The sequence below is a fragment of the Ascaphus truei genome, chromosome 3 (genome assembly GCF_040206685.1).
Source record: "Ascaphus truei isolate aAscTru1 chromosome 3, aAscTru1.hap1, whole genome shotgun sequence".
NCBI lineage: Eukaryota > Metazoa > Chordata > Amphibia > Anura > Ascaphidae > Ascaphus > Ascaphus truei.
In genome coordinates, this window is record NC_134485.1 from 437,976,177 (window position 1) to 437,999,698 (window position 23,522).

Sequence of the window (23,522 nt, forward strand, 5' to 3'; positions counted from 1 at the left end):
CTTCCCCGGGACCCGTCTGTCTGCCCCAAACCCTATAACACAGCCCACAGGATACCCGCGTTACATACCCTAACACTTCCCCGGGAACCGTCTGTCTGCCCCAAACCCTATAACACAGCCCACAGGATACCCACGTTACATACCCTAACACTTCCCCGGGAACCGTCTGTCTGCCCCAAACCCTATAACACAGCCCACAGGATACCCGCGTTACATACCCTAACACTTCCCCGGGACACGTCTGTCTGCCCCAAACCCTATAACACAGCCCACAGGATACCCGCGTTACATACCCTAACACTTCCCCGGGACCCGTCTGTCTGCCCCAAACCCTATAACACAGCCCACAGTATACCCGCGTTACATACCCTAACACTTCCCCGGGACCCGTCTGTCTGCCCCAAACCCTATAACACAGCCCACAGGATACCCGCGTTAAATACCCTAACACTTCCCCGGGAACCGTCTGTCTGCCCCAAACCCTATAACACAGCCCACAGGATACCCACGTTACATACCCTAACACTTCCCCGGGAACTGTCTGTCTGCCCCAAACCCTATAACACAGCCCACAGGATACCCGCGTTACATACCCTAACACTTAACCGAGACCCATCTGTCTGCCCCAAACCCTATAACGCAGCCCACAGGATACCCGCGTTACATACCCTAACACTTCCCCGGGAACCGTCTGTCTGCCCCAAACCCTATAACACAGCCCACAGGATACCCGCGTTAAATACCCTAACACTTCCCCGGGACACGTCTGTCTGCCCCAAACCCTATAACACAGCCCACAGGATACCCGCGTTACATACCCTAACACTTCCCCGGGGACACGTCTGTCTGCCCCAAACCCTATAACACAGCCCACAGGATTCCCACGTTACATACCCTAACACTTCCCCGGGAACCGTCTGTCTGCCCCAAACCCTATAACACAGCCCACAGGATACCCGCGTTACATACCCTAACACTTCCCCGGGGACACGTCTGTCTGCCCCGAACCCTATAACGCAGCCCACAGCATACCCGCGTTACATACCCTAACACTTCCCCGGGGACACGTCTGTCTGCCCCAAACCCTATAACACAGCCCACAGGATACCCGCGTTAAATACCCTAACACTTCCCCAGGGACACGTCTGTCTGCCCCAAACCCTATAACACAGCCCACAGGATACCCGCGTTACATACCCTAACACTTCCCCGGGACCCGTCTGTCTGCCCCAAAACCTATAACACAGCCCACAGGATACCCGCGTTACATACCCTAACACGTCCCCGGGACACGTCTGTCTGCCCCAAACCCTATAACGCAGCCCACAGGATACCCGCGTTACATACCCTAACACTTCCCCGGGACACGTCTGTCTGCCCCAAACCCTATAACACAGCCCACAGGATACCCGCGTTACATACCCTAACACTTCCCCGGGGACACGTCTGTCTGCCCCAAACCCTATAACACAGCCCACAGGATACCCACGTTACATACCCTAACACTTCCCCGGGACACGTCTGTCTGCCCCAAACCCTATAACACAGCCCACAGGATACCCACGTTACATACCCTAACACTTCCCCGGGACCCGTCTGTCTGCCCCAAACCCTATAACACAGCCCACAGGATACCCGCGTTACATACCCTAACACTTCCCCGGGAACCGTCTGTCTGCCCCAAACCCTATAACACAGCCCACAGGATACCCACGTTACATACCCTAACACTTCCCCGGGACCCGTCTGTCTGCCCCAAACCCTATAACACAGCCCACAGGATACCCGCGTTACATACCCTAACACTTCCCCGGGAACCGTCTGTCTGCCCCAAACCCTATAACACAGCCCACAGGATACCCGCGTTACATACCCTAACACTTCCCCGGGACACGTCTGTCTGCCCCAAACCCTATAACACAGCACACAGGATATCCGCGTTACATACCCTAACACTTCCCCGGGACACGTCTGTCTGCCCCAAACCCTATAACACAGCACACAGGATATCCGCGTTACATACCCTAACACTTCCCCGGGACACGTCTGTCTGCCCCAAACCCTATAACACAGCCCACAGGATACCCGCGTTACATACCCTAACACTTCCCCGGGAACCGTCTGTCTGCCCCAAACCCTATAACACAGCCCACAGGATACCCGCGTTACATACCCTAACACTTCCCCGGGAACCGTCTGTCTGCCCCAAACCCTATAACACAGCCCACAGGATACCCGCGTTACATACCCTAACACTTCCCCGGGACACGTCTGTCTGCCCCAGACCCTATAACACAGCCCACAGGATACCCGCGTTACATACCCTAACACTTCCCCGGGAACCGTCTGTCTGCCCCAAACCCTATAACACAGCCCACAGGATACCCGCGTTACATACCCTAACACTTCCCACGGGACACGTCTGTCTGCCCCAAACCCTATAACACAGCCCACAGGATACCCGCGTTACATACCCTAACACTTCCCCGGGACACGTCTGTCTGCCCCAAACCCTATAACACAGCCCACAGGATACCCGCGTTACATACCCTAACACTTCCCCGGGGACACGTCTGTCTGCCCCAAACCCTATAACACAGCCCACAGGATACCCGCGTTACATACCCTAACACTTCCCCGGGACACGTCTGTCTGCCCCAGACCCTATAACACAGCCCACAGGATACCCGCGTTACATACCCTAACACTTCCCCGGGAACCGTCTGTCTGCCCCAAACCCTATAACACAGCCCACAGGATACCCGCTTTACATACCCTAACACTTCCCCGGGACCCGTCTGTCTGCCCCAAACCCTATAACACAGCCCACAGGATACCCGTGTTACATACCCTAACACTTCCACGGGACACGTCTGTCTGCCCCAAACCCTATAACACAGCCCACAGGATACCCGCGTTACATACCCTAACACTTCCCCGGGACACGTCTGTCTTCCCCAAACCCTATAACACAGCCCACAGGATACCCGCGTTAAATACCCTAACACTTCCCCGGGACACGTCTGTCTGCCCCAAACCCTATAACACAGCCCACAGGATACCCGCGTTACATACCCTTACACTTCCCCGGGACCCGTCTGTCTGCCCCAAACCCTATAACACAGCCCACAGGATACCCGCGTTACATACCCTAACACTTCCCCGGGACATGTCTGTCTGCCCCAAACCCTATAACACAGCCCACAGGATACCCGCGTTACATACCCTAACACTTCCCCGGGACACGTCTGTCTGCCCCAAACCCTATAACACAGCCCACAGGATACCCGCGTTAAATACCCTAACACTTCCCCGGGAACCATCTGTCTGCCCCAAACCCTATAACACAGCCCACAGGATACCCACGTTACATACCCTAACACTTCCCCGGGACACGTCTGTCTGCCCCAAACCCTATAACACAGCCCACAGGATACCCGCGTTACATACCCTAACACTTCCCCGGGAACTGTCTGTCTGCCCCAGACCCTATAACACAGCCCACAGGATACCCGCGTTACATACCCTAACACTTCCCCGGGACACGTCTGTCTGCCCCAAACCCTATAACACAGCCCACAGGATACCCGCGTTACATACCCTAACACTTCCCCGGGACACGTCTGTCTGCCCCAAACCCTATAACACAGCCCACAGGATACCCGCGTTACATACCCTAACACTTCCCCGGGAACCGTCTGTCTGCCCCAAACCCTATAACACAGCCCACAGGATACCCGCGTTACATACCCTAACACTTCCCCGGGGAACCGTCTGTCTGCCCCAAACCCTATAACACAGCCCACAGGATACCCACGTTACATACCCTAACACTTCCCCGGGAACTGTCTGTCTGCCCCAAACCCTATAACACAGCCCACAGGATACCCGCGTTACATACCCTAACACTTAACCGAGACCCATCTGTCTGCCCCAAACCCTATAACGCAGCCCACAGGATACCCGCGTTACATACCCTAACACTTCCCCGGGAACCGTCTGTCTGCCCCAAACCCTATAACACAGCCCACAGGATACCCGCGTTAAATACCCTAACACTTCCCCGGGACACGTCTGTCTGCCCCAAACCCTATAACACAGCCCACAGGATACCCGCGTTACATACCCTAACACTTCCCCGGGGACACGTCTGTCTGCCCCAAACCCTATAACACAGCCCACAGGATTCCCACGTTACATACCCTAACACTTCCCCGGGAACCGTCTGTCTGCCCCAAACCCTATAACACAGCCCACAGGATACCCGCGTTACATACCCTAACACTTCCCCGGGGACACGTCTGTCTGCCCCAAACCCTATAACACAGCCCACAGGATACCCGCGTTAAATACCCTAACACTTCCCCAGGGACACGTCTGTCTGCCCCAAACCCTATAACACAGCCCACAGGATACCCGCGTTACATACCCTAACACTTCCCCGGGACCCGTCTTTCTGCCCCAAAACCTATAACACAGCCCACAGGATACCCGCGTTACATACCCTAACACGTCCCCGGGACACGTCTGTCTGCCCCAAACCCTATAACACAGCCCACAGGATACCCGCGTTACATACCCTAACACTTCCCCGGGACACGTCTGTCTGCCCCAAACCCTATAACACAGCCCACAGGATACCCGCGTTACATACCCAAACACTTCCCCGAGAACCGTCTGTCTGCCCCAAACCCTATAACACAGCCCACAGGATACCCGCGTTACATACCCTAACACTTCCCCGGGACACGTCTGTCTGCCCCAAACCCTATAACACAGCCCACAGGATACCCGCGTTACATACCCTAACACTTCCCCGGGACACGTCTGTCTGCCCCAAACCCTATAACACAGCCCACAGGATACCCGCGTTACATACCCTAACACTTCCCCGGGACACGTCTGTCTGCCCCAAACCCTATAACACAGCCCACAGGATACCCGCGTTACATACCCTAACACTTCCCCGGGACACGTCTGTCTGCCCCAAACCCTATAACACAGCCCACAGGATACCCGCGTTACATACCCTAACACTTCCCCGGGACACGTCTGTCTGCCCCAAACCCTATAACACAGCCCACAGGATACCCGCGTTACATACCCTAACACTTCCCCGGGACCCGTCTGTCTGCCCCAAACCCTATAACACAGCCCACAGGATACCCGCGTTACATACCCTAACACTTCCCCGGGGACACGTCTGTCTGCCCCAAACCCTATAACACAGCCCACAGGATACCCGTGTTACATACCCAAACACTTCCCCGGGGACACGTCTGTCTGCCCCAAACCCTATAACACAGCCCACAGGTTTCCCGCGTTACATACCCTAACACTTCCCCGGGAACCGTCTGTCTGCCCCAAACCCTATAACACAGCCCACAGGATACCCGCGTTACATACACTAACACTTCCCCGGGACACGTCTGTCTGCCCCAAACCCTATAACACAGCCCACAGGATACCCGCATTACATACCCTAACACTTCCCCGGGACACGTCTGTCTGCCCCAAACCCTATAACACAGCCCACAGGATACCCACGTTACATACCCTAACACTTCCCCGGGGACACGTCTGTCTGCCCCAAACCCTATAACACAGCCCACAGGATACCCGCGTTACATACCCTAACACTTCCCCGGGACACGTCTGTCTGCCCCAAACCCTATAACACAGCCCACAGGATACCCACGTTACATACCCTAACACTTCCCCGGGACCCGTCTGTCTGCCCCAAACCCTATAACACAGCCCACAGGATACCCGCGTTACATACCCTAACACTTCCCCGGGAACCGTCTGTCTGCCCCAAACCCTATAACACAGCCCACAGGATACCCACGTTACATACCCTAACACTTCCCCGGGAACCGTCTGTCTGCCCCAAACCCTATAACACAGCCCACAGGATACCCGCGTTACATACCCTAACACTTCCCCGGGACACGTCTGTCTGCCCCAAACCCTATAACACAGCCCACAGGATACCCGCGTTACATACCCTAACACTTCCCCGGGACCCGTCTGTCTGCCCCAGACCCTATAACACAGCCCACAGGATACCCGCGTTACATACCCTAACACTTCCCCGGGACACGTCTGTCTGCCCCAAACCCTATAACGCAGCCCACAGTATACCCGCGTTACATACCCTAACACTTCCCCGGGAACCGTCTGTCTGCCCCAAACCCTATAACACAGCCCACAGGATACCCGCGTTACATACCCTAACACTTCCCCGGGAACCGTCTGTCTGCCCCAAACCCTATAACACAGCCCACAGGATACCCGCGTTACATACCCTAACACTTCCCCGGGAACCGTCTGTCTGCCCCAAACCCTATAACACAGCCCACAGGATACCCGCGTTACATACCCTAACACTTCCCCGGGACACGTCTGTCTGCCCCAGACCCTATAACACAGCCCACAGGATACCCGCGTTACATACCCTAACACTTCCCCGGGAACCGTCTGTCTGCCCCAAACCCTATAACACAGCCCACAGGATACCCGCGTTACATACCCTAACACTTCCCCGGGACACGTCTGTCTGCCCCAAACCCTATAACACAGCCCACAGGATACCCGCGTTACATACCCTAACACTTCCCCGGGGACACGTCTGTCTGCCCCAAACCCTATAACACAGCCCACAGGATACCCGCGTTACATACCCTAACACTTCCCCGGGACACGTCTGTCTGCCCCAGACCCTATAACACAGCCCACAGGATACCCGCGTTACATACCCTAACACTTCCCCGGGAACCGTCTGTCTGCCCCAAACCCTATAACACAGCCCACAGGATACCCGCGTTACATACCCTAACACTTCCCCGGGACCCGTCTGTCTGCCCCAAACCCTATAACACAGCCCACAGGATACCCGTGTTACATACCCTAACACTTCCACGGGACATGTCTGTCTGCCCCAAACCCTATAACACAGCCCACAGGATACCCGCGTTACATACCCTAACACTTCCCCGGGACACGTCTGTCTGCCCCAAACCCTATAACACAGCCCACAGGATACCCGCGTTAAATACCCTAACACTTCCCCGGGACACGTCTGTCTGCCCCAAACCCTATAACACAGCCCACAGGATACCCGCGTTACATACCCTAACACTTCCCCGGGACCCGTCTGTCTGCCCCAAACCCTATAACACAGCCCACAGGATACCCGCGTTACATACCCTAACACTTCCCCGGGACATGTCTGTCTGCCCCAAACCCTATAACACAGCCCACAGGATACCCGCGTTACATACCCTAACACTTCCCCGGGACACGTCTGTCTGCCCCAAACCCTATAACACAGCCCACAGGATACCCGCGTTAAATACCCTAACACTTCCCCGGGAACCATCTGTCTGCCCCAAACCCTATAACACAGCCCACAGGATACCCACGTTACATACCCTAACACTTCCCCGGGACACGTCTGTCTGCCCCAAACCCTATAACACAGCCCACAGGATACCCGCGTTACATACCCTAACACTTCCCCAGGAACCGTCTGTCTGCCCCAGACCCTATAACACAGCCCACAGGATACCCGCGTTTCATACCCTAACACTTCCCCGGGACACGTCTGTCTGCCCCAAACCCTATAACACAGCCCACAGGATACCCGCGTTACATACCCTAACACTTCCCCGGGACACGTCTGTCTGCCCCAAACCCTATAACACAGCCCACAGGATACCCGCGTTACATACCCTAACACTTCCCCGGGACACGTCTGTCTGCCCCAAACCCTATAACACAGCCCACAGGATACCCACGTTACATACCCTAACACTTCCCCGGGACCCGTCTGTCTGCCCCAAACCCTATAACACAGCCCACAGGATACCCGCGTTACATACCCAAACACTCCCCCGGGACACGTCTGTCTGCCCCAAACCCTATAACACAGCCCACAGGATACCCTCGTTACATACCCTAACACTTCCCCGGGACACGTCTGTCTGCCCCAAGCCCTATAACACAGCCCACAGGATACCCGCGTTACATACCCTAACACTTCCCCGGGAACCGTCTGTCTGCCCCAAACCCTATAACACAGCCCACAGGATACCCGCGTTACATACCCTAACACTTCCCCGGGACACGTCTGTCTGCCCCAAACCCTATAACACAGCCCACAGGATACCCGCGTTACATACCCTAACACTTCCCCGGGACACGTCTGTCTGCCCCAAACCCTATAACACAGCCCACAGGATACCCGCGTTACATACCCTAACACTTCCCCGGGACACGTCTGTCTGCCCCAAGCCCTATAACACAGCCCACAGGATACCCGCGTTACATACCCTAACACTTCCCCGGGAACCGTCTGTCTGCCCCAAACCCTATAACACAGCCCACAGGATACCCGCGTTACATACCCTAACACTTCCCCGGGACACGTCTGTCTGCCCCAAACCCTATAACACAGCCCACAGGATACCCGCGTTACATACCCTAACACTTCCCCGGGACACGTCTGTCTGCCCCAAACCCTATAACACAGCCCACAGGATACCCGCGTTACATACCCTAACACTTCCCCGGGACCCGTCTGTCTGCCCCAAACCTTATAACACAGCCCACAGGATACCCGCGTTACATACCCTAACACTTCCCCGGGACTCGTCTGTCTGCCCCAAACCCTATAACACAGCCCACAGGATACCCGCGTTACATACCCTAACACTTCCCCGGGACACGTCTGTCTGCCCCAAACCCTATAACACAGCCCACAGGATACCCGCGTTACATACCCTAACACTTCCCCGGGACACGTCTGTCTGCCCCAAACCCTATAACACAGCCCACAGGATACCCGCGTTACATACCCTAACACTTCCCCGGGACCCGTCTGTCTGCCCCAAACCCTATAACACAGCCCACAGGCTGCGTTACATTGTATTGTATTGTATGTCTTTATTTATATTGCGCCATTAGTGTACATAGCGCTTCACAGTAGTAATACATGTGGTAATCATATAAATAACAGATAATATAAATAACAGATCATGGGAATAAGCGCTTTAGACATAAAAGTAATATTAAGGAAGAGGAGTCCCTGACCCGAGGAGCTTACAATCTAATTGGTAGGTAAAGAGAACGTACAGAGACAGTAGGAGGGAGTTCTGGTAAGTGCATCTGCAGGGGGCCAAGCTTTATGTATCATGTGTTCAGAATATCCACAGTGCTATTCGTATGCTTCTTTAAGCAAGTGTGTCTTAAGGTGGGTCTTAAAGGTGGATAGAGAGGGTGCTAGTCGGGTACTGAGGGGAAGGGCATTCCAGAGGTGTGGGGCAGTCAGTGAAAAAGGTTTAAGGCGGGAGAGGGCTTTAGATACAAAGGGGGTAGAGAGAAGATAACCTTGAGAAGAACGCAAGAGTCGGGATGGTGCATAGCGAGAAATTAGGGCTGAGATGTAAGGAGGGGCAGAAGAGTGTAAAGCTTTAAAAGTGAGGAGAAGAATGGAGTGTGAGATGCGGGATTTGATCGGAAGCCAGGAGAGGGATTTCAGGAGGGGAGATGCTGAGACAGATCTAGGAAAGAGTAGAGTGATTCTGGCAGCAGCATTTAGGATAGATTGTAGGGGAGACAGGTGAGAGGCAGGAAGGCCGGACAGCAGGAGGTTACAGTAATCAAGACGGGAGAGAATGAGGGCCTGAGTCAGCGTTTTAGCAGTCGAGCAACAGAGGAAAGGGCGTATCTTTGTTATATTGCGGAGGAAAAAGCGACAGGTTTTAGAAATGTTTTGAATGTGTGGGGTGAATGTGAGAGAGGAGTCGAGTGTGACCCCTAGGCAGCGTGCTTGGGCTACTGGGTAAATGATCGTAGTTCCAACAGTAATGTGGAAGGAGGTAGTAGGGCCAGATTTTGGAGGAAGTATGAGGAGCTCTGTTTTAGCCATGTTGAGTTTAAGGCGGCGGAGGGCCATCCAGGATGATATAGCAGAGAGACATTCAGAAACTTTGGTTTGTACATCAGGTGTAAGGTCGGGTGTTGAAAAGTATATTTGTGTGTCGTCAGCATAGAGGTGATATTTAAACCCAAAAGATGTTATTAGGTCACCTAGAGAGAGTGTGTACAGAGAAAAGAGAAGGGGTCCCAGGACAGAGCCCTGGGGTACCCCCACAGAGAGATCAATAGAGGAGGAGGAGGTGTTAGCAGAAGAGACACTGAAAGTACGATGGGAGAGTTAGGATGAGATCCAGGTTAGAGCTTTGTTCCGAATACCAAGAGTATGGAGAATATGAAGGAGAAGAGGGTGGTCCACGGTGTCAAATGCTGCAGAGAGGTCGAGTAATATGAGCAGAGTGTAATGACCTCTGTCTTTCGCAGCATGGAGGTCATCAGTTATTTTAATGAGGACTGTTTCCGTGGAGTGAGCAGTGCGGAAGCCAGATTGTAGAGGGTCTAGGAGAGAATAGGTGTTGAAAAAATGGAGCAATCGAGAGAATACAAGACGTTCAAGGAGTTTAGCGGCAAAAGGCAGGAGGGAGACAGGTCTCTAACACTTCCCCGGGACACATCTGTCTGCCCGAAACCCTATAACACAGCCCACAGGATACCCGCGATACATACCCTAACACTTCCCCGGGACCCGTCTGTCTGCCCCAAACCCTATAACACAGCCCACAGGATACTCCCGTTAAATACCCTAACACTTCCCCGGGAACCGTCTGTCTGCCCGAAACCCTATAACACAGCCCACAGGATACCCACGTTAAATACCCTAACACTTCCCCGGGACACGTCTGTCTGCCCCAAAACCTATAACACAGCCCACAGGATACCCGCGTTACATACCCTAACACTTCCACGGGACACGTCTGTCTGCCCCAAACCCTATAACACAGCCCACAGGATACCCGCGTTACATACCCTAACACTTCCCCGGGACACGTCTGTCTGCCCCAAACCCTATAACACAGCCCACAGGATACCCGCGTTAAATACCCTAACACTTCCCCGGGACACGTCTGTCTGCCCCAAACCCTATAACACAGCCCACAGGATACCCGCGTTACATACCCTAACACTTCCCCGGGACCCGTCTGTCTGCCCCAAACCCTATAACACAGCCCACAGGATACCCGCGTTACATACCCTAACACTTCCCCGGGACATGTCTGTCTGCCCCAAACCCTATAACACAGCCCACAGGATACCCGCGTTACATACCCTAACACTTCCCCGGGACACGTCTGTCTGCCCCAAACCCTATAACACAGCCCACAGGATACCCGCGTTAAATACCCTAACACTTCCCCGGGAACCATCTGTCTGCCCCAAACCCTATAACACAGCCCACAGGATACCCACGTTACATACCCTAACACTTCCCCGGGACACGTCTGTCTGCCCCAAACCCTATAACACAGCCCACAGGATACCCGCGTTACATACCCTAACACTTCCCCGGGAACTGTCTGTCTGCCCCAGACCCTATAACACAGCCCACAGGATACCCGCGTTACATACCCTAACACTTCCCCGGGACACGTCTGTCTGCCCCAAACCCTATAACACAGCCCACAGGAAACCCGCGTTACATACCCTAACACTTCCCCGGGACACGTCTGTCTGCCCCAAACCCTATAACACAGCCCACAGGATACCCGCGTTACATACCCTAACACTTCCCCGGGAACCGTCTGTCTGCCCCAAACCCTATAACACAGCCCACAGGATACCCGCGTTACATACCCTAACACTTCCCCGGGACACGTCTGTCTGCCCCAAACCCTATAACACAGCCCACAGGATACCCACGTTACATACTCTAACACTTCCCCGGGAACCGTCTGTCTGCCCCAAACCCTATAACACAGCCCACAGGATACCCGCGTTACATACCCTAACACTTCCCCGGGACCCGTCTGTCTGCCCCAAACCCTATAACACAGCCCACAGGATACCCGCGTTACATACCCAAACACTTCCCCGGGACACGTCTGTCTGCCCCAAACCCTATAACGCAGCCCACAGCATACCCGCGTTACATACCCTAACACTTCCCCGGGACACGTCTGTCTGCCCCAAACCCTATAACACAGCCCACAGGATACCCGCGTTACATACCCTAACACTTCCCCGGGACACGTCTGTCTGCCCCAAACCCTATAACACAGCCCACAGGATACCCGCGTTACATACCCTAACACTTCCCCGGGACACGTCTGTCTGCCCCAAACCCTATAACACAGCCCACAGGATACCCACGTTACATACCCTAACACTTCCCCGGGACACATCTGTCTGCCCCAAACCCTATAACACAGCCCACAGGATACCCGCGTTACATACCCTAACACTTCCCCGGGACACGTCTGTCTGCCCCAAACCCTATAACACAGCCCACAGGATACCCGCGTTACATACCCTAACACTTCCCCGGGACACATCTGTCTGCCCCAAACCCTATAACACAGCCCACAGGATACCCGCGTTACATACCCTAACATTTCCCCGGGGACACGTCTGTCTGCCCCAAACCCTATAACACAGCCCACAGGCTGCGTTACATTGTATTGTATTGTATGTCTTTATTTATATTGCGCCATTAGTGTACATAGCGCTTCACAGTAGTAATACATGTGGTAATCATATAGATAACAGATAATATAAATAACAGATCATGGGAATAAGCGCTTTAGACATAAAAGTAATATTAAGGAAGAGGAGTCCCTGACCCGAGGAGCTTACAATCTAATTGGTAGGTAAAGAGAACGTACAGAGACAGTAGGAGGGAGTTCTGGTAAGTGCGTCTGCAGGGGCCAAGCTTTATGTATCATGTGTTCAGAATATCCACAGTGCTATTCGTATGCTTCTTTAAGCAAGTGTGTCTTAAAGTGGGTCTTAAAGGTGGATAGAGAGGGTGCTAGTCGGGTACTGAGGGGAAGGGCATTCCAGAGGTGTGGGGCAGTCAGTGAAAAAGGTTTAAGGCGGGAGAGGGCTTTAGATACAAAGGGGGTAGAGAGAAGATAACCTTGAGAAGAACGCAAGAGTCGGGATGGTGCATAGCGAGAAATTAGGGCTGAGATGTAAGGAGGGGCAGAAGAGTGTAAAGCTTTAAAAATGAGGAGAAGAATGGAGTGTGAGATGCGGGATTTGATCGGAAGCCAGGAGAGGGATTTCAGGAGGGGAGATGCTGAGACAGATCTAGGAAAGAGTAGAGTGATTCTGGCAGCAGCATTTAGGATAGATTGTAGGGGAGACAGGTGAGAGGCAGGAAGGCCGGACAGCAGGAGGTTACAGTAATCAAGACGGGAGAGAATGAGGGCCTGAGTCAGCGTTTTAGCAGTCGAGCAACAGAGGAAAGGGCGTATCTTTGTTATATTGCGGAGGAAAAAGCGACAGGTTTTAGAAATGTTTTGAATGTGTGGGGTGAATGTGAGAGAGGAGTCGAGTGTGACCCCTAGGCAGCGTGCTTGGGCTACTGGGTAAATGATCGTAGTTCCAACAGTAATGTGGAAGGAGGTAGTAGGGCCAGATTTTGGAGGAAGTATGAGGAGCTCTGTTTTAGCCATGTTGAGTTTAAGGCGGCGGAGGGCCATCCAGGATGATATAGCAGAGAGACATTCAGAAACTTTGGTTTGTACATCAGGTGTAAGGTCGGGTGTTGAAAAGTATATTTGTGTGTCGTCAGCATAGAGGTGATATTTAAACCCAAAAGATGTTATTAGGTCACCTAGAGAGAGTGTGTACAGAGAAAAGAGAAGGGGTCCCAGGACAGAGCCCTGGGGTACCCCCACAGAGAGATCAATAGAGGAGGAGGAGGTGTTAGCAGAAGAGACACTGAAAGTACGATGGGAGAGTTAGGATGAGATCCAGGTTAGAGCTTTGTTCCGAATACCAAGAGTATGGAGAATATGAAGGAGAAGAGGGTGGTCCACGGTGTCAAATGCTGCAGAGAGGTCGAGTAATATGAGCAGAGTGTAATGACCTCTGTCTTTCGCAGCATGGAGGTCATCAGTTATTTTAATGAGGACTGTTTCCGTGGAGTGAGCAGTGCGGAAGCCAGATTGTAGAGGGTCTAGGAGAGAATAGGTGTTGAAAAAATGGAGCAATCGAGAGAATACAAGACGTTCAAGGAGTTTAGCGGCAAAAGGCAGGAGGGAGACAGGTCTCTAACACTTCCCCGGGACACATCTGTCTGCCCGAAACCCTATAACACAGCCCACAGGATACCCGCGATACATACCCTAACACTTCCCCGGGACCCGTCTGTCTGCCCCAAACCCTATAACACAGCCCACAGGATACTCCCGTTAAATACCCTAACACTTCCCCGGGAACCGTCTGTCTGCCCGAAACCCTATAACACAGCCCACAGGATACCCACGTTAAATACCCTAACACTTCCCCGGGACACGTCTGTCTACCCCAAAACCTATAACACAGCCCACAGGATACCCGCGTTACATACCCTAACACTTCCCCGGGACACGTCTGTCTGCCCCAAACCCTATAACGCAGCCCACAGGATACCCGCGTTACATACCCTAACACTTCCCCGGGAACCGTCTGTCTGCCCCAAACCCTATAACACAGCCCACAGGATACCCACGTTACATACCCTAACACTTCCCCGGGACCCGTCTGTCTGCCCCAGACCCTATAACACAGCCCACAGGATACCCGCGTTACATACCCTAACACTTCCCCGGGAACCGTCTGTCTGCCCCAAACCCTATAACACAGCCCACAGGATACCCACGTTACATACCCTAACACTTCCCCGGGAACCGTCTGTCTGCCCCAAACCCTATAACACAGCCCACAGGATACCCGCGTTACATACCCTAACACTTCCCCGGGACCCGTCTGTCTGCCCCAAACCCTATAACACAGCCCACAGGATACCCGCGTTACATACCCTAACACTTCCCCAGGACACGTCTGTCTGCCCCAAACCCTATAACGCAGCCCACAGTATACCCGCGTTACATACCCTAACACTTCCCCGGGAACCGTCTGTCTGCCCCAAACCCTATAACACAGCCCACAGGATACCCGCGTTACATACCCTAACACTTCCCCGGGACACGTCTGTCTGCCCCAAACCCTATAACACAGCCCACAGGATACCCGCGTTACATACCCTAACACTTCCCCGGGACCCGTCTGTCTGCCCCAAACCCTATAACACAGCCCACAGGATACCCGCGTTACATACCCTAACACTTCCCCGGGACACGTCTGTCTGCCCCAAACCCTATAACACAGCCCACAGGATACCCGCGTTACATACCCTAACACTTCCCCGGGAACCGTCTGTCTGCCCCAAACCCTATAACACCGCCCACAGGATACCCGCGTTACATACCCTAACACTTCCCCGGGACACATCTGTCTGCCCCAAACCCTATAACACAGCCCACAGGATACCCGCGTTACATACCCTAACACTTCCCCGGGACCGTCTGTCTGCCCCAAACCCTATAACACAGCCCACAGGATACCCGCGTTACATACCCTAACACTTCCCAGGGACACGTCTGTCTGCCCCAAACCCTATAACACAGCCCACAGGATACCCGCGTTACATACCCTAACACTTCCCCGGGAACCGTCTGTCTGCCCGAAAACCCTATAACACAGCCCACAGGATACCCGCGTTACATACCCTAACACTTCCCCGGGACCCGTCTGTCTGCCCCAAACCCTATAACGCAGCCCACAGGATACCCGCGTTACATACCCTAACACTTCCCTGGGGACCCGTCTGTCTGCCCCAAACCCTATAACACAGCCCACAGGATACCCGCGTTACATACCCTAACACTTCCCCGGGACACGTCTGTCTGCCCCAAACCCTATAACACAGCCCACAGGATACCCGCGTTACATACCCTAACACTTCCCCGGGACCCGTCTGTCTGCCCCAAACCCTATAACACAGCCCACAGGATACCCGCGTTACATACCCTAACACTTCCCCGGGACCCGTCTGTCTGCCCCAAACCCTATAACACAGCCTACAGGATACCCGCGTTACATACCCTAACACTTCCCCGGGACACGTCTGTCTGCCCAAAACCCTATAACACAGCCCACAGGATACCCGCGTTACATACCCTAACACTTCCCCGGGACACGTCTGTCTGCCCCAAACCCTATAACACAGCCCACAGGATACCCGCGTTACATACCCAAACACTTCCCCGGGACACGTCTGTCTGCCCCAAACCCTATAACACAGCCCACAGGATACCCGCGTTACATACCCTAACACTTCCCCGGGACACGTCTGTCTTCCCCAAACCCTATAACACAGCCCACAGGATACCCGCGTTACATACCCTAACACTTCCCCGGGGACACGTCTGTCTGCCCCAAACCCTATAACACAGCCCACAGGATACCCGCGTTACATACCCTAACACTTCCCCGGGACCCGTCTGTCTGCCCCAAACCCTATAACACAGCCCACAGGATACCCGCGTTACATACCCTAACACTTCCCCGGGAACCGTCTGTCTGCCCCAAACCCTATAACACAGCCCACAGGATACCCGCGTTACATACCCTAACACTTCCCCGGGACACGTCTGTCTGCCCCAAACCCTATAACACAGCCCACAGGATACCCGCGTTACATAGCCTAACACTTCCCCGGGACACGTCTGTCTGCCCCAAACCCTATAACACAGCCCACAGGATACCCGCGTTACATACCCTAACACTTCCCCGAGACCCGTCTGTCTGCCCCAAACCCTATAACACAGCCCACAGGATACCCGCGTTACATACCCTAACACTTCCCCGGGACACGTCTGTCTGCCCCAAACCCTATAACACAGCCCACAGGATACCCGCGTTACATACCCTAACACTTCCCCGGGACACGTCTGTCTGCCCCAAACCCTATAACACAGCCCACAGGATACCCGCGTTACATACCCTAACACTTTCCCGGGACCCGTCAGTCTGCACCAAACCCTATAACACAGCCTACAGGATACCCGCGTTACATACCCTAACACTTCCCCGGGACACGTCTGTCTGCCCCAAACCCTATAACACAGCCCACAGGATACCCACGTTACATACCCTAACACTTCCCCGGGGACACGTCTGTCTGCCCCAAACCCTATAACACAGCCCACAGGATACCCGCGTTAAATACCCTAACACTTCCCCGGGAACCGTCTGTCTGCCCCAAACCCTATAACACAGCCCACAGGATACCCACGTTACATACCCTAACACTTTCCCGGGACCCGTCTGTCTGCCCCAAACCCTATAACACAGCCCACAGGTTTCCCGCGTTACATACCCTAACACTTCCCCGGGAACCGTCTGTCTGCCCCAAACCCTATAACACAGCCCACAGGATACCCACGTTACATACCCTAACACTTTCCCGGGACCCGTCTGTCTGCCCCAAACCCTATAACACAGCCCACAGGATACCCGCGTTACATACCCTAACACTTCCCCGGGAACCGTCTGTCTGCCCCAAACCCTATAACACAGCCCACAGGATACCCACGTTACATACCCTAACACTTCCCCGGGACACGTCTGTCTGCCCCAAACCCTATAACACAGCCCACAGGATACCCGCGTTACATACCCTAACACTTCCCACGGGACACGTCTGTCTGCCCCAAACCCTATAACACAGCCCACAGGATACCCGCGTTACATACCCAAACACTTCCCCGGGACACGTCTGTCTGCCCCAAACCCTATAACACAGCCCACAGGATACCCGCGTTACATACCCTAACACTTCCCCGGGACACGTCTGTCTGCCCCAAACCCTATAACACAGCCCACAGGCTGCGTTACATTGTATTGTATTGTATGTCTTTATTTATATTGCGCCATTAGTGTACATAGCGCTTCACAGTAGTAAAACACGTGGTAATCATATAAATAACAGATAATATAAATAACAGATCATGGGAATAAGCGCTTTAGACATAAAAGTAATATTAAGGAAGAGGAGTCCCTGACCCGAGGAGCTTACAATCTAATTGGTAGGTAAAGAGAACGTACAGAGACAGTAGGAGGGAGTTCTGGTAAGTGCGTCTGCAGGGGGCCAAGCATTATGTATCATGTGTTCAGAATATCCACAGTGCTATTCGTATGCTTCTTTAAGCAAGTGTGTCTTAAGTTGGGTCTTAAAGGTGGATAGAGAGGGTGCTAGTCGGGTACTGAGGGGAAGGGCATTCCAGAGGTGTGGGGCAGTCAGTGAAAAAGGTTTAAGGCGGGAGAGGGCTTTAGATACAAAGGGGGTAGAGAGAAGATAACCTTGAGAAGAACGCAAGAGTCGGGATGGTGCATAGCGAGAAATTAGGGCTGAGATGTAAGGAGGGGCAGAAGAGTGTAAAGCTTTAAAAATGAGGAGAAGAATGGAGTGTGAGATGCGGGATTTGATCGGAAGCCAGGAGAGGGATTTCAGGAGGGGAGATGCTGAGACAGATCTAGGAAAGAGTAGAGTGATTCTGGCAGCAGCATTTAGGATAGATTGTAGGGGAGACAGGTGAGAGGCAGGAAGGCCGGACAGCAGGAGGTTACAGTAATCAAGACGGGAGAGAATGAGGGCCTGAGTCAGCGTTTTAGCAGTCGAGCAACAGAGGAAAGGGCGTATCTTTGTTATATTGCGGAGGAAAAAGCGACAGGTTTTAGAAATGTTTTGAATGTGTGGGGTGAATGTGAGAGAGGAGTCGAGTGTGACCCCTAGGCAGCGTGCTTGGGCTACTGGGTAAATGATCGTAGTTCCAACAGTAATGTGGAAGGAGGTAGTAGGGCCAGATTTTGGAGGAAGTATGAGGAGCTCTGTTTTAGCCATGTTGAGTTTAAGGCGGCGGAGGGCCATCCAGGATGATATAGCAGAGAGACATTCAGAAACTTTGGTTTGTACATCAGGTGTAAGGTCGGGTGTTGAAAAGTATATTTGTGTGTCGTCAGCATAGAGGTGATATTTAAACCCAAAAGATGTTATTAGGTCACCTAGAGAGAGTGTGTACAGAGAAAAGAGAAGGGGTCCCAGGACAGAGCCCTGGGGTACCCCCACAGAGAGATCAATAGAGGAGGAGGAGGTGTTAGCAGAAGAGACACTGAAAGTACGATGGGAGAGTTAGGATGAGATCCAGGTTAGAGCTTTGTTCCGAATACCAAGAGTATGGAGAATATGAAGGAGAAGAGGGTGGTCCACGGTGTCAAATGCTGCAGAGAGGTCGAGTAATATGAGCAGAGTGTAATGACCTCTGTCTTTCGCAGCATGGAGGTCATCAGTTATTTTAATGAGGACTGTTTCCGTGGAGTGAGCAGCGCGGAAGCCAGATTGTAGAGGGTCTAGGAGAGAATAGGTGTTGAAAAAATGGAGCAATCGAGAGAATACAAGACGTTCAAGGAGTTTAGCGGCAAAAGGCAGGAGGGAGACAGGTCTCTAACACTTCCCCGGGACACATCTGTCTGCCCGAAACCCTATAACACAGCCCACAGGATACCCGCGATACATACCCTAACACTTCCCCGGGACCCGTCTGTCTGCCCCAAACCCTATAACACAGCCCACAGGATACTCCCGTTAAATACCCTAACACTTCCCCGGGAACCGTCTGTCTGCCCGAAACCCTATAACACAGCCCACAGGATACCCACGTTAAATACCCTAACACTTCCCCGGGACACGTCTGTCTGCCCGAAACCCTATAACACAGCCCACAGGATACCCACGTTAAATACCCTAACACTTCCCCCGGGACACATCTGTCTGCCCCAAACCCTATAACACAGCCCACAGGATACCCACGTTAAATACCCTAACACTTCCCCGGGACACATCTGTCTGCCCCAAACCCTATAACACAGCCCACAGGATACCCGCGTTAAATACCCTAACACTTCCCCGGGACACATCTGTCTGCCCCAAACCCTATAACACAGCCCACAGGATACCCGCGTTACATACCCTAACACTTCCCCGGGACACGTCTGTCTGCCCCAAACCCTATAACACAGCCCACAGGATACCCGCGTTAAATACCCTAACACTTCCCCGGGACACGTCTGTCTGCCCCAAACCCTATAACACAGCCTACAGGATACCCGCGTTACATACCCTAACACTTCCCCGGGACCCGTCTGTCTGCCCCAAACCCTATAACACAGCCCACAGGATACCCGCGTTACATACCCTAACACTTCCCCGGGAAACATCTGTCTGCCCCAAACCCTATAACACAGCCCACAGGATACCCGCGTTAAATACCCTAACACTTCCCCGGGACCCGTCTGTCTGCCCCAGACCCTATAACACAGCCCACAGGATACCCGCGTTACATTTCTTAACACTTCCCCGGGAACCGTCTGTCTGCCCCAAACCCTATAACACAGCCCACAGGATACCCGTGTTACATACCCTAACACTTCCCCGGGAACCGTCTGTCTGCCCGAAACCCTATAACACAGCTATGACAGGGTAAATAAAAGCCACCAGTTATATGCCTGGAAAACCTATGTCTAGTCTGCAGTGCAGCACTGACTAGATTAACTTGAGCTGGGAACCTCAGGACAATTAGCTGGATCCCAGCTGCCTATTCAAGGTGTGTTAAAACCCAGGCTGTAGACACATGGAGCCTGTCTGTTGAGGAGAGAGGAGTAAGCTGCTGAGAGATTTCCTGATACAAGGTCTGATTAGAAAAGTAGATGAATTGTGAACTGTCTGTCCCCTGCATAGAAAAGGGCAACTGCCATATACACTGTCTGCTAAAGAGAAACTGTTTTTGTCTGTCTGCTGAAGAAAAGCCATTTTCCTTTTGTTGCTGATGAAAAGCTATTTTTGTTTTGTGTGCTGTATATTTTTCAAGGCTAAATAAATAAGCCTTGTCAAGAAACCCGCGTGTGTAGTTGCATGTACCCTGCAACAACAGCCCACAATGACCTTGTGCAAGTTACTTTATCTCCCTGTGCCCGTCGCCGTCGCCACCGGCGAAAGTTATATTTTGCCGGGCGGCGGTGGCGCATAATTCCGGCAGTTTGATTGGTTCAACGGCCGTCACGTGACGCGACAGCCCTTGAAAAAGCAAAATTTGCCGGCTACCAGTTTTCGCGATGGTGACGTCGCTCCGTCGCTGGCACTATAAGCGCACGCGGCGCCGGCAATGCTTCTGTTTTCGGGCGACGTCGCGGCGCTGGCACAATAAGCGCGGCCTTAAGACGTTCGGACTTCTGCCGGTTCTAAATCAGGGAATTAATATGAAATAAAACATAGTTACCGTGTTCAGGAGGAAATGGTGCAGATTCTCCGCAGTGAGAGCATTCATTGCCAGGTGAGCCAGGGAAAGCAGGTCCAAACCAAAGCACTGCACACTCACTGCAACTGCACTGCACCCTCACTGTAACTGCACTGCACCCTCACTGTAACTGCACTGCACACTCACTGTAACTGCACTGCACATTCACTGTAACTGCACTGCACACTCACTGTAACTGCACTGCACCCTCACTGTAACTGCACTGCACCCTCACTGTAACTGCACTGCACCCTCACTGTAACTGCACTGCACACTCACTGTAACTGCACTGCACATTCACTGTAACTGCACTGCACACTCACTGTAACTGCACTGCACACTCACTGTAACTGCACTGCACACTCACTGTAACTGCACTGCACACTCACTGTAACTGCACTGCCACCTCACTGCAACTGCACTGCACACTCACTGTAACCTCACTACACCCTCACTGTAACTGCACTGCAACCTCACTGTAACTGCACTGCAACCTCACTGTAACTGCACTGCAACCTCACTGTAACTGCACTGCACCCACACTGTAACTGCACTGCACCCTCACTGTAACTGCACTGCACCCTCACTGTAACTGCACTGCACCCTCACTGTAACTGCACTGCAACCTCACTGTAACTGCACTGCAATCTCACTATAACTGCAACCTCACTGTTACTGTACTGCAACCTCACTGTAACTGCACTGCACCCTCACTGCACACTACACTGAAACCTCACTGTAACTACACTGCAACCTCACTGTAACTGCACTGCAACCTCACTGTAACTGCACTGCACCCTCACTGTCACTGCACTGCACCCTCACTGCACCCGCACTGCACCCACACTACAACCTCACTGTAACTGCACTGCACCCTCAATGTTCCCTCACTTTAACTGCATGGCAACAGTACTGCACCCTCACTGTAACTGCACTGCTGCCTCACTGTAACTGCACTGCACCCCACTATAACCAAACTACTTTCACTGGACTTACTGGACCTCACTGTAACTAACCACACTACCTCACTGCACATCTCTAACTATTATCATTTTAACAGCACTGCACCTCACTGTAACAGCATTACACCTCTCTGTAACAGCACTGCACCTCACTGTAACAGCATTACACCTCACTGTAACAGCTCTGCACCTCACTATAAAAGCACTGAACCTCACTGTAACTGCACCTCACTGTAACTGCACTGAAGCTCACTGTAACAGCATTGCACCTCACTGTAACTGCACTATAACTGCAATGCACCTCACTGTAACTGCACTGCACCTCACTATAAAAGCACTGAACCTCGCTGTAACTGCACCTCACTGTAACTGCACTGAAGCTCACTGTAACAGCATTGCACCTCACTGTAACTGCACTGCACCTCACTGTAACTGCACTATAACTGCACTGCACCTCACAGTACCTCACTGTAACTGCACTGCACCTCACTGTAACTGCATTATAACTGCACTGCACCTCACGGTACCTCACAGTAACTGCATTGCACCTCACTGTACCTCACTGTACCTGCACTGCACCTCACTGTAACAGCATTGCACCTCACTGTAACAGCTCTGCACCTCACTGTAACTGCACCTCACTGTACCTCACTGTAACTGCACTGCACCTCACTGTAACTGCACTGCATCTCACTGTAACTGCACCTCACTGTAACTGCACCTCACTGTACCTCTTTAACTAACCTCATTTCACCCTCACTGCCCCTTCTCTCTCTCCCCCTATCTCTCTCTCTCTCCCACACTCTCTCTCTCTCTCCCACACTCTTTCTCTCTCTCACACACACACTCTCTCGCTCTCTCTCCCTCACACGTTCACACTCTTTTTCTCTCCTCTCTCTCTCCCCTCTTTCTCTCTCTGACTTCTTGTTGACAGGACGCTGCTGCTGTGTAATTTCTGCCCTCCCTGTTCTTTACTGTAAACAGAGAACAAATGGATTGTTTAACTGCCGTGTCCTCCTCCTCACGCCCTCATCTGCCCACACCTCTCCCCACACATCCCTCCCCAAACCCCTCTCCCCACCCCTCACTCCCTCATCTGCCCACACCCCCCTCTCTACTCCCCTCACTCCATAATCTGCCCACATACCCCCTCCCCACACTCCCTTATCTGCCCACACACCCCTCCCCACACTCCCTTATCTGCCCACACCCCCCGCCCTACTCACCTCCCTTCCCCTCACTCCATAATCTGCCCACCCCCCTCCCTACTCACCTCCCCTCC

General features: G+C 53.0%; 1 protein-coding gene across 2 annotated transcripts in view; it reads right to left on the minus strand.

Annotated features, from left to right (window-relative positions):
- Positions 1–23,253, minus strand: part of MAB21L3 (mab-21 like 3) — a 121,263-nt gene extending 98,010 nt beyond the window's left edge. The window contains exons 1-2 of one of the 2 annotated variants that reach the window (XM_075592965.1): positions 22,946–23,253; positions 21,261–22,908 (exon numbers count right to left, since the gene is read on the minus strand). In XM_075592965.1, coding sequence (XP_075449080.1) covers positions 21,261–21,308 — 48 coding nt within the window. In that variant the 5' untranslated portion in view covers positions 21,309–22,908; positions 22,946–23,253. Of the gene's footprint in view, positions 1–21,260 lie in introns of both variants that reach the window. The other variant, XM_075592964.1, reaches the window with a different exon arrangement.
- Positions 23,254–23,522: the final 269 nt, after the last annotated feature.